At 37.1% G+C, this 13,179-nt stretch overlaps 1 protein-coding gene across 1 annotated transcript in view; it reads left to right on the top strand.

Annotated features, from left to right (window-relative positions):
- Positions 1-13,179, top strand: part of DNAH11 (dynein axonemal heavy chain 11) — a 217,288-nt gene that overhangs the window by 99,830 nt on the left and 104,279 nt on the right. Inside the window, exons 33-40 of the mRNA XM_063450883.1 lie at positions 3,610-3,766; positions 3,851-3,996; positions 4,097-4,213; positions 5,012-5,150; positions 8,428-8,520; positions 9,314-9,508; positions 10,992-11,069; positions 12,635-12,767. Of these exons, the coding sequence (XP_063306953.1) occupies positions 3,610-3,766; positions 3,851-3,996; positions 4,097-4,213; positions 5,012-5,150; positions 8,428-8,520; positions 9,314-9,508; positions 10,992-11,069; positions 12,635-12,767 (1,058 nt within the window). The remainder of the gene's footprint in view (positions 1-3,609; positions 3,767-3,850; positions 3,997-4,096; positions 4,214-5,011; positions 5,151-8,427; positions 8,521-9,313; positions 9,509-10,991; positions 11,070-12,634; positions 12,768-13,179) is intronic.

Here is a 13,179-nt window from a genome sequence, read left to right as displayed (position 1 = left end):
ATCACAAACAGCTATCAAACACAGCTACAACTATTATGCCGCTCCACACATTCACAACACACGCATACACAGTTTTACAGCTACACATAGTAACCCTACACACTACCTCCTCACACACAGCTTAAAGGTTTAGTTTGATAAATCGAAATTATGCTTGTGATTGAGCATTACCACCTTATATTGAAATTAAAAAATAATACAATAAAGAATTCATAGGGGCACACTATAGTTAAATATGCTGTGCATGCATGTTCTCATGAGCTGGGAAATATTTATATGTATATCACCTAAAGATCGTCGATATCATAAATCATTACATAGTATCTCTAACACGAGTCCTGAACTGCAGTTAAAATACAGGTCCCTCCAATATGAAAAATTATTTTATGAGGGGGCGGAGCCAACACCCGAGCCGACTGGTCGCATCTCCAGAGAGCTCTGCGAAATATCAGCACAAAAACAGATAAATCGACTATTTTCACCCCCCCAAAAAAGGAATAAGCAAGCTGAACTGCAATAGTAAATAGAGCAGCAATGGGCAGGAAAAATAAGAAACAAAATCGGACAAGCCACGACCAGGCACGAGCATTGGGGACCTATGGCGGCGAGCGCATGGTGCCCAGGAGCCTAATATGGCAGACTATATGGACGAACTTGATAATTCCGACGACCTACTCTCGGATCCAGAAGAGGTGAACTTACCCATGGCACTGCAGCCGATACAGCATAAGCTACAGCCGGATGCTACACCGGTCACGAAGGTTGAGATGTGGGAGCTACTGGCAGAACTCCGACGGAACATCCAGGCGGACATGGCAGACATGAAAAAAGACATCCAGGGTCTGTCGGATCGCATGGATGCCGCGGAGCGAGATTCCAGCAACCACACAATGCAACTGACCACGCTACAGCGGGACATAAAGTCCCTACAACAGCAGCACCTGCAGGTGAAACAAAGAATAGCGACAATGGAAGATTCACGGCGCGCTCAAAACATTAAGATTAGGGGTATAACGGAGTCAGTCCCGGACACTGAACTGCCTCACATCATAAGATGCCTGGTAAGCAAAATCCCCCCGTAGCAGGCCAAAGGAGTAAGTCTAGATGGCGTCTTTAGAATACCCAAACCAACGACAGCCCCATTGGCAGCACCCAGAGACACAATAGTTAAACTCCAAAAGTGACAGGATAAAGAGGCAATCATGTCCGCTACCAGGGGTAACACGCCATACACTTTTGAGGACATGTCCCTTACATTTTATGCGGATTTGTCCAGGGGCACTATGACATGGCATGCAACCCTTAAGCCACCCACCACCCTGCTTCGTGCACGTAAATTAAATATCATTGGCGCCCACCCCACAAGCTACAGGTGCTTCATGGAGAAGCTACATATTTAATAGCTGACAGAAAAGAAGCGAGAACGCACCTAGAGACCTGGGGCCTCCCACAAGATGCCCTACAGCAACCCTGCAAAACCACTAACACCCACGAATGGAATCCGGCCACCTCTGAGATGTTCATCCCAAGAGGATCCACCCAAGCTGCATCGACAACGGGCCATACCTAAGAACCACTCTTGGACTTGTAAGGCCATACTACACGCTCTTCACAGTGCCTTACTGTATAAAAACAAGGCCGCAAACAAGTTATGACACTTTACTGTACTACTACATTAATTTATCCCATTTAATTGCCTGCATAGGTACCTATTGTGCCCAACGTAGGGGTTTGGTTATATGTTTCAATATCTACATGTCAGTATCCTATTACGCTACACTGCGCACCCTGCTCTGCTCTTAACAAGGCAGAAGCCCCACTTACTAAATGCAACGGGTCTGACCGTGACCTTAAACACTATGTCTAAACTAGTATTACGATCTTGATGTAAAGGAATATGAAAATGTCTAGGGCTCAAACTTATGATGCTACACTGCGCACCCTGCTCTGCTCTTAACAAGGCAGAAGCCCCACTTACTAAATGCAACGGGTCTGACCGTGACCTTAAACACTATGTCTAAACTAGTATTACGATCTTGATGTAAAGGAATATGAAAATGTCTAGGGCTCAAACTTATGATGCTAGAAACTCCCGACTTAACCATTGGTATATTGCTCAGTTTAATCCGTAACACAAATGATATGTTTAATAGTTTACTTTCCCTTACTATAAAATGTGCACCATTTTCAATGCCACTATTCATGCCGCAATGATAAATGTATACGCTGTTGTGGTGTCATTGATATGCTCTGTAAACACCATGCACAATAAAAATAAAGAATATAAAAAAAAAAAAATTGTAAAAAAAATATTTTGTGAAAAGCAAAGTGGATGATTTATTCTGTGAAATGAATGTAAGTATAAAAGGTAATCCTAATACAAGACAGGAAACCTGAGCTATTATGCAGATAATGGTCAGAGTAGATGGGACAATTTGCAAACCTGTTCAAAGCTATGTTTTTCTGTATATTTAAAAGTTGATTCAGAATATCTCGACAAGCTGGAACGTGTGTGCCATCAGAAAATGTATGTGCCACTTGCTTTTCTTATAGTTCTTTAAAATTACCCTGCAACAGTATTTCTTATTTTTCAATTAACACAGGGGGATTATTTCTAATCACATTGTAATAATCTTGGTAGTCTGGAGATCCATTGAGCAAGGCAGGCATTATTTTTAGCGACTATCTTTATAGCAAGTTGTACGCTTGCAAGTTGTAGTTGTAGTTGAAAAGCCCACAGCCCCATTATAAATGACAAGCTGTATTATAGTGCTGTACTTGCAGTAATGTTGATGAGCATCGCTTTGCATCCTTTGCAGTCATTCCACATCATTACACCAGGATTAGGGACACGTAGCGCTATTGATGGTTTAAGATGAGAACCATGGGAGTCACAATTCACTGTATCTAGAATGCAGGTACCACTAAAGTTAACTCTCGCTAAACCTAAACACCAACTAAATCTTTGAGCCCATTGTTGGATGAAAAAGTTTGGGCACCCCTGAGCAAATTACATATTTTATTGACCTATCTACAATATGTTACTTCGAAACCACCATCTTGAATTTGTTGAGTGTCATTTGAATGCATCTCACACGTATTTGGGTGGTTTCTGAGTGAGCTTTGACTTATTCAGGGTACCAATACAACGTCTAGTGCAGGGGTAAGCAATCTTCGGTACTCCAGATGTTGGGGACTACATCTCTCGCAATGCTCTTACAGCCATAATGCTGGCATGTGAAGTCCAAAACATCTGGAGAGCCAAAGGTTTCCTATCCTTGGTCTATTATTATTATTATTATTGCCATTTATATAGCGCCAACAGATTCTATAGCGCTTTACAATATTATGAGAGGGGGATTTAACTATAAATAGGACAATTACAAAAAACTTACAGGAACAATAGGTTGAAGAGGACCCTGCTCAATCGAGCTTACATTCTATAGGAGGTAGGGTGTAAAACACATTAGGACAGGAATTTGCAATCAAATAAGGTGGGCTGCCCTTTAGGAGAGGGCAAGAGACAGGTGAATTAGGCACCACTTGTGTATTAGGTGCAAACATATTTTCATCTTTCACATGAACTAGAATGTTTTCTTCTTTTTTTAGGTGTTATATTACCCTCACTCAGTCTCTCCACTTGACCATGAGTGGGGCCCCTGCGGGCCCGGCAGGGACAGGCAAGACAGAAACCACAAAGGATTTAGGACGTGCGCTCGGGGTAATGGTTTATGTTTTCAACTGCTCGGAACAGATGGATTATAAGGTAAGTTAAATGGGGAATTTACAATCTGTGCTCTCTCTTGTTACAAATGAACAGAGCGCAGTTGCATTGCAATTTGTCTTGTAGTCCGTGGGAAACATATATAAAGGCCTGGCACAGACAGGAGCCTGGGGATGCTTTGATGAGTTTAACAGAATTGCAGTAGAAGTTCTATCAGTAGTGGCGGTACAAGTGAAAACCATTCAAGATGCCATTCGTAACAAGAAAAACAGGCAAGTAGACCATCTATCTAGAAATAATAACTTACATCAAATCAAAATGTAATCTTTTGCAAGGAAAGCATTTCATGGCTGGTCCGTCTCTCTCTGACAGATTTCTGTTCCTCGGAGAGAACATCACATTGAAGCCATCAGTGGGAATATTTATCACTATGAATCCTGGTTATGCTGGTCGAACGGAACTGCCGGAGAATCTTAAGGCTCTCTTCAGGCAAGCAAGCAATTGGAGCTCTTACGCCACCTATTGTTACAAATTATAAAACACTTTTAGTTTAATGCAATTTAATGTACTAAGGCCACAATAAATAACAGCGATCGCTGTTTAGAAGGAAAAGCCTTTGAAAAAAAGTAATTTTTTTGCAAGTGATTCTTCAAGGTGGTAGGTAGGGTTTTTTCTTTAACCCCTCCATGACAAATGATGTGCTGGGACTGTAATGATATCCTACATTTCGCCTTACTCGGTATCTTGAAAGGGTTAAATGTGCAACTTGTCTGCATTTAGGCTAAATCAGATTAATAAATTGTAAGTCATGCCTAAAACATGTCTTTTATACACTTTCAGGGTATTCAATGAAGTGAGAATTGCAGGGAATTCAAAGTGAATTCAAAGTGAACCAGAAAAAAATTCTCCCAGACAGCTATGATCTCAGTTTGACTACTTTGGCCTTTAGTTTAAAATTCACTTTGAATTGCCTGAAATTCTCATTTTACTGAATAGCCCTGTATGACAGAGAACAGAACATTGTGAATAGATATGTTAACACTAATAGTGCAAGTGATAAATATTTTAACAGGGCTATATAAAATATGGCATTGATTTTAGGAACTATTTAATGCCCAAAAAATTACTTATAATAAATCACCAACTTGAGGGGCAAGAGACACACAATATATGATGCATTGTTAAACTTAAATATACCTTGAAACATTTAGCACACTTTCTAAAATGACATCTCATATAGATGCATTCATATTGAATTGACCGTGATCCAAACCTTGCTCTCTGTAGGCCATGTGCAATGGTGGTTCCAGACATAGAGCTGATATGTGAGATAATGCTGGTTGCAGAAGGATTTATTGATGCTCGACCTTTAGCCAGAAAATTTATAACACTTTACACGCTATGCAAGGAGCTGCTTTCCAAACAGGTGAGATTTTCATCAAACAATAAGCCTTTTATAGCATTTGACTGCATCTTACAGAGATTCTAGACTCGTATTCTAGAACAACTAGAATATTTAATAGAAACATGGATTTAGAATAAAATTGGTAATGCGTGTCATTGTAAACAGTAAGTTATACCAATGTTTGGTTTCTTAGAAGCAATTCATTAAAAAGTGAACCTTGGTGAATGGACAGCATAATTGACCCCATATACAATAAGTTGAAAAGTAATTTTAAGTATTTTGCATATTTTTTTCAGTTAGACTGTTTTGATTTTATTTTTATGAATTTGTTTGACATTTGTCCTCATTTCATGCAGTTCACCATTTAGTGATTAATACCTTGATTAATTCATTTTTCCATATTATTTTGTTGAGCACCATTTCTATACTATTTTTTGGGGCATATTTTTTACCCTTTCAAACATAAAAATAAAGTTCAGATTGATAATTTATGGTTCTGTTTAAAAAAACCTTCACTTACATTTTTCACAATTGGTGCCTTGATATGTATTACTATGTATTAATATTAAAGGAACTCTTTTTTCACCCAGACCACTTCATCTTAATGAAGTGGTCTGGGTGCAGTGGTCATTTCATTTTAACCCTACATTTAAAACCAATAATAAAGTACACAGATAATCAACTAGGGGTCAGGGATTTAGAAATTACTTTAAAGGAACTCCAAACACCATAACCACAACATCTCACTGTCATTGTTCCTCCCATTGTAAGTAGTCAAACTATCTTTGAACAGTATGCCTTCTTACCCGAGGTCCGCTGGGCGTAACCTGCCGTCTCGACTACTAATGCCATAGCATCAGATGATGCTCTCAGTCAAAGAGCTAAGCAGCCCTAATGGAAGTTCCTGCATAGGAAATCCAACCTCTCTAGCATTAGTAGTCGAAGCGGGTTATGGGGCCTGTTGGAATCCAGCTAAGAAGTCAAAAGGTTCAAAAATGGTTTGACCAAATACAATGGAGGGTAGCCAAGGCACTATTGACACCATAATCACCACCGTTTACTTCAGCAAAGGCTCTCCGAATGCTTGTAAAGTACCCATGACTCCCAGCCAGGTTTATTGGTTGGTTGAAGATTGTAGGAGTTGTGCATCACTTAAGTTTTTTTATAAATTCCCTTAGGTGTGCCTCAAACTATCTCTAGTTAAATCTCAGTTACGACTTCCAACCATCCAGTTAACTCTTCCTAGCCCACCTACTTAATTATCTCTCCCTTTCTAACTCCCCAGTTAATACACCTGTCCTCTCCAATTACCATAGCCTCTTCTATCCTCAGTTAGCTCTTTCTAGCCCACACCCTTGTTCTTTCTCTCTAGCCCACCAACCCCTCCTAGTTATCTCTCGCTGCCCCTCCCTCCTTCCCCATTATCCCTGTCTTTAACCCTGCCACAAGAGTTGTCTTGTGCTTGTCAAAGTGTATGAGTCCTAATGCTATATCTGCCCACGCCAAAGACAATTCAGATTAACCCCTTAAGGACAGATGACGGATATATTCCGTCATGATTCCCTTTTATTCCAGAAGTTGTGTCCTTAAGGGGTTAAAAAACAAATTATATTTCACTAAATATATAACAAAACAAATGGAATTTCAACATTTTGTCTTAGTTCCAGCTGAAATTAAGATTAGATTTCTTAGTATTATCAAAAGAAATACATATCCCAAATTGTGCCTGAATGAAGCCTGATTTCCCTGACAAGAACTTTATGTAAACTAACATGATATAATGAAAGCATAACTTTTCATGTATAATTTGTAGAAATTAAAAGATTACAGGCAGAAATGTCATCGCCAAATGCAGTATGGTACAATAATACCGTGTCTATTGAATAGGCTTTCATCAATACGTTCATTATGTTCTAATCTCGACAATACAAAAGATTTCATTGCAATTAAAGACAAAGCTCATTAAAAATAGTTTTTTTGGGGGGGGGATAGGTATGTCTGCTATTAATTTCCTGTGATATTATTATTCACCCATTTAGCCAGCAGTCATTTTTGGAGAAGATAATTGTATATTAAGCAAACAGTCCCATTAGCTACTAGTCAGAACATGTTAGATTTCCCATTAGTACATGCATTGTATTTGTGCCATAAGTAATGGCACCGTATAATACACCAAAATGCAGAAATCCTTTCTAGAGACAGGCAATTTATAATACAATATACAGTACTGTGCTACAATTGGTGTTTTAAGACACAAATGACATGAAAGCTTTGTACTCCAAGCTGCGGAAGCATATTATGCCTTTAAATCTTTCACAGTTATAGTGCGATTAAGAGATCAGTCACAATCTGGTGTTTGGAAGAAAAATCATGGCTGACATAAAATGTTAATATTTGTGATCCACCTTTTTACTTTTTTTTTAATGAGGTTTTACTATTTTCATTTCTGTTCAATTACATCAGCTAGGTGACGAATGTGGGGAATGGTTTATGTATTTATTTAAAAAAAAATCATTAAGAAAAAAAAAACATTAAAAAGAGAAGGGGACATGCTAAACTGGCGAATGGATCAGAAGGTTGATGAAACTGGGTTCACGTAGAATTTAACACTTTCTGGGTTGTTTACTAAGGTAAGGATCCAACGAGAACTCAATGTGACTTTCAAATTGAAGGCCAGAGTAGCGTGGCTTACTGAGAGAACCTTTCTAACTCAGCTATTTTGACCTTAAATTTGAAATTCACTTGGAAATCACCTCGATATCTCATTATACTAAATAAACTCTTCACGAGCTACTGGGTCCACACTCATTTGTTTAACCCCTTAAGGACACATGACATGTGTGACATGTCATGATTCCCTTTTATTCCAGAAGTTTGGTCCTTAAGGGGTTAAATTTGCATCATTTTCAAACAGAACCTAAAAAATAAAAAATAAATACTCCAAATAAATTGTGGTGGAAATTTTGACTCATTCTGTGAAAAGATAAAAACTACTAAATCAAAATTGCATACATCCTGCAAAAAAAGTTCACAGTTACTTTTTCAGCAATGCATGCTTTCTTTGACTATACAGCCTGACAGTATCAAAAAAACATATAGCATGTAAATGGGATTTCTACTGTTAATTTAATGATCTATGTTACTAAAATAACAAAACATATATCTGGTTTATAGATTCCTCTACAAATAACACGTACTGTCTTCTAGCTGTATATTGTTAAATGTGTTTAATGCTTCTGTTTTTCCCCATCACTGTTCATATATAAATATACACTCTGGGTTTTTATTTTTAAAACAGGATCATTATGACTGGGGCTTGCGTGCTGTTAAGTCTGTCCTCGTGGTGGCAGGTTCATTAAAACGTGGAGACAGCAAGAGGCCTGAAGATCAGGTATTGCATTCAGTAAAATCTCACTGCCCTTTACTTTAAAGTTATACTTAACGATACAATTCCATGTTGGACGCTCTAAAACCTCTCAGAGAATCACTATTCTAAAGACTAGATTGTTTACTATTAGACAACTAGTTTGAGTTTCAGTAAATATGGCTTTAACTTCAACTAACAGTGGTAGTTTGGATGCTGTGTGTTAATTGTAGGATTATAAATGGACCTGAATTTTCTACAGCTCTCCCAATTAAACACGATTTAAATGACAATACTAATCATACCTCATATGAGTCTCAAACACTGAAATGCTATCTCTAATGTCCCGTTTTACATCTGATTTAGCCTTGATCATTTATCAAGTAGAAATATTAATTAAAAAATAAAAAATTCAACTGTTAGAATTTTTTTTTGTAATGTCATCTGCTCTTGACTGATGCAAATTTGTTTTGTTGATAAACACCCAAAATGATGACATATACTATGAGACATTGTTCTATTTGACATTGTTATGACTTAATACAGGTTAGATGAATGTAGTCGGAACTCAGGAAGAAGACACCATACTGATATTTAAATATAATGCTAACTTATACACTAAAATAATGTATTACAATTATGTGCTCTTTTTTCTGGTCTTGTTAATGCTTAGACAAATGAATATGTAGACAAATTAATATAATTAATGTTTACTTACCAATCTGATATGTAATATACCGTAACGTTTTTTTCCCAAACATTTTGACAAAATGATCCTGCACACTTAAAGACTAATTCATACATATTTAATTTTCTATAGGTGCTCATGCGAGCTTTAAGAGACTTTAATTTACCCAAAATTGTCACAGATGATGTCCCAATTTTCATGGGTCTAATCAGTGACCTTTTTCCAGCTCTGGATGTGCCCAGAAAGAGAGACATTGCCTTTGAACAGATGGTTAAACAGTCTACATTGGAGCTTCACTTACAGCCCGAGGAGAGCTTTATTCTCAAAGTAAAAACAGAAATCAATTTATTTTTAATTACTGTCTATTAAAATTACTGCAGTAAAGTTGCAATAAACTTGAAGGTTAACTTTTATTGCAGATCTATCAAAGTGCATATATACAAGACGGTAAACCTCGCAAAGGTTAATATGCTTCATTATTATTGTACCTGGTGTGCTGGTATTAGCTGATGCTCATAAATATGCAATTAAAGGGACACTTCAAACACCTAAAGCACATATTTACCTTGCAGAAGTGCATTATGTGTGAACAGTGTGTAGTCTCTTTTACAAATGTAAAAAAAACGACAGATTTCAATAGAAAGTGGCACATTTTTTATTAAACTTGTCACACCCCCTAGCTGTCAATCAGGCAACCGGTTTTGGTTACTTCCTGTTGTGGTTAGCTCAATGGAACTAAACTCAAGAGGCAGCAATTGCTCAGAGCACCTGACTTGCAAAGAAGTCTCATTGAGCTGCATTGATAAATCTGTGATTGACCAGTCTGTGCTTGGTCGACAGGGGTATGTCTTGGCTGCAGACAACAGATCTGCAGCTTTTGCTAACTGTTTTTAGATATACAGCCAATTAAAAAGAACATCAATAAATGCTTGCATGTTTTCATTGGGGGTATGCCTACTAAATTGTTGAAACAAAAATCCATTTGAGTGTTCCTTCAACTGTTGGTTTGATACAAGTATGTGCATTTGGCATCCGCATATTTTGGTTATGTTTTTTTTTTGTTTGTTTGTTTTTTTGCTATACTCGGTTTAATTTTCTTCACAAATAAATGAATAACAATATAAATAGTTCTATACTGTTTTAACAAATGTCTTTTTTTTTTTTTTAGGTCAAACCTAAAACCAGTTATAAAATATATGGTCACTTTTTTGGCGAAATGTGTTTATCAGATTTCATTTTCCTTTTTATGTAGAGGAAAAATAACACCATAATCTGCTGAGCCAGACTGATGAATTTTCTATAATTTATTTGTTTTCTTGTGTTTCCTGAATCCTGCATAGATAATGTATTTTGTGATTTTGTGGAGATGTTCCTTGTGTTTGGGGGAGTACATGCACACAATATAAAATAAGTAAAAAATTTATAATTTTACCTTAGATGTGTTTTCTTAAAACTACATAACACCTGACCTGCATACTATATCCCTTATAATACTAGAAGTGTTTAGTAGTAGATTGAGGGAAGCAAACAGGGACATGGGTTGGTATATATATATATATATCAATGAAGACACATTCCATATCTGTCATTACTTCACAGCATCAGTCATCTTCAGTTGGAACATCAGCTGAAGACCCATGAATTGACTAACTTATGCTTTCATTCTAATGGCACACCACTAAACTGAAAGATTAATGAATTCTATGAATAAAACAGAAATGTATTTAATTCACAATTAGTGTTCATAATAAAGAACGAATTATAGGAGACGGAATGATGTTGTTCTCTTATTACTATTTGCTCGTCATAGGTTGTTCAGCTGGAGGAGTTGCTAGCTGTACGCCATTCTGTCTTTGTGGTTGGAAATGCGGGAACAGGAAAAAGCAAGGTAATACAGAGTCAATGTTATATCTTTAATGGTATAGCAAATCAAAACTAGACGTTCTCTGGCCATTGCAAAGTGAAGGGAACCATCATGTACTGCTTGTTTATTGAGGCCGTTCAGAATTTCTCATTCTCTCAATGTGCATCATATTATATCCTACTGGTCAGTTCCTAAAGGGACACTCCAGACCCCTTAAGCACTTTGGCTTGCTGAAGCGCTTTATATAAAGACGGTGTCCTCATTTTTCATTTTACAAAAGGGCCATCATGATTGGCACTTTTATAAATTAACCTTGTTACAGTCCATGGCTGTCAGTCAGACAATTGATCCTGTTGTATCCTGGTTGTTAAGCTTAGTGAAGCTAAACTGAAGAGGCCTCAATTGCCCAGAGCACCTGCCTTGCAAAGACTTATTATTGAGTTACATTGCAATGTCTGTGATTGGACAGCCATGAAAAGTCTGGGCGGGGTTAGAAGGGGACGGCTTGCAAAGGATGGATAGCTGTTAATTGGACAGATCACATATATATAATGAATTGAAGAGCAGATTAGTAAAGCCATGGTCATTAACACATGTCCCTAATTTGATCATATACCAAATTTTCTTAGCTGGAAGCCATTTTCTCCCAATGATTGCCTAAAGCACCCATCCAGATGTACAGTATCACTCGTGAACAGACATGCAATAACCTGCGCTGGTTATAGACCATTAGCCCCAATTCTAGCTGCTCAGAGAGTACAGACTTTAGAAGATGTACCCAGGAACACTGTGTCAAGTCTAAATGCCATCTAGAATCTATGCATATAGAGTAACACAAGTTTAGAATAAGCACACATGCGTGTAAATAATTTAATTTTTGAACAATACAATGTAAAAAGAAACATTACAAAGTACATAATCTTATTACAAAGTACATATTGATTATTTCTAATATTGCAAGGATTGCAAGAATAAAAAAACAGCAATCAACATTTTACGAGCTTTCTTTTTTCTACTAATCTGCCAGATGAATGATCACGAAAGAGCTATAGTTGTGTACGTTATACATTTTCTCAACCAAAATTTTTTATAGAAATGCAAGTTCAAGGATTGTAACATAAGCTTGTAACATATTTTTTTTGTCACGACTAGTTAAACAACTATGATTATGATGGTTGTTAAAAATAGATGTTAAAGTTGCATGGATTTTCTGCATAAGTGGACAATTTAAAATTATATTTGAAGCTATTTTAATTTCAGATAAATTGACCTTGAAAGGTGTTAAGGAATCTAACCTACAATTTGTGACTTCATTCCAGATCTGGCTATGTGACAGTTATTTGTATAATTTCTTTTCTTATGCACATACAATACTACAATACTTCTGCACCTACTCTCTTTCATCCCAACTAATTACCATCCCTACATTATGTGTACTTAATTGCTTTCATTCTACTCCAAACGTCTTGTTAATTACCGATGCTTTAGATCAGGTAGTAATCGGAAATTAATGTATTCCAAGAGAAAATATAGAATGTCAATTATATTTAGGAACATGGTATTCAGAATGTATTCCTGTTTTCTCCTAGATATTGAGGACCCTTAACAGGACATATATTAACATCAAACGGAAACCTGTATGGAATGACTTAAACCCTAAGGCTGTTACGACAGATGAACTCTTTGGTTTTATTCATCCTGCAACAAGAGAGTGGAAAGATGGTACGTATTTGACTCTACAAGCAGAGCACGTATCTAACCAGGACATCTGTTAATCTGTCATTAATAAAATGTTGTTTTACTTAGTAACTGCCAAGTAATGTTATTGTCTGGACCCTGGAGTAAGTCTACATTTAAAGTAATGGGAAGACATGCACAGGTTATGTTCCAACAAGGTTCTAGATTAGGGCAAACACCTTCCACTTTTTGGATAATTGCATTCTAGATTCTACAGCTTCTATAGGTGGAAAATATTGGACGTCTTGGCCATTGTCTTAAATAAAGGAGAAGCATTGAACAATATTGACATCAGGGCTATAGGAGAGCCTTTAACATGGATGGATTAGAAGTGTTTTTTGGAACAAGAGTCAGAAATGAGTATGAGGGGGGCGTGGTTCCGGCTCTGACCAAGATG

The sequence above is a fragment of the Pelobates fuscus genome, chromosome 4 (assembly GCF_036172605.1).
Source record: "Pelobates fuscus isolate aPelFus1 chromosome 4, aPelFus1.pri, whole genome shotgun sequence".
NCBI lineage: Eukaryota > Metazoa > Chordata > Amphibia > Anura > Pelobatidae > Pelobates > Pelobates fuscus.
This window is presented reverse-complemented; position numbering and strand designations above follow the sequence as displayed.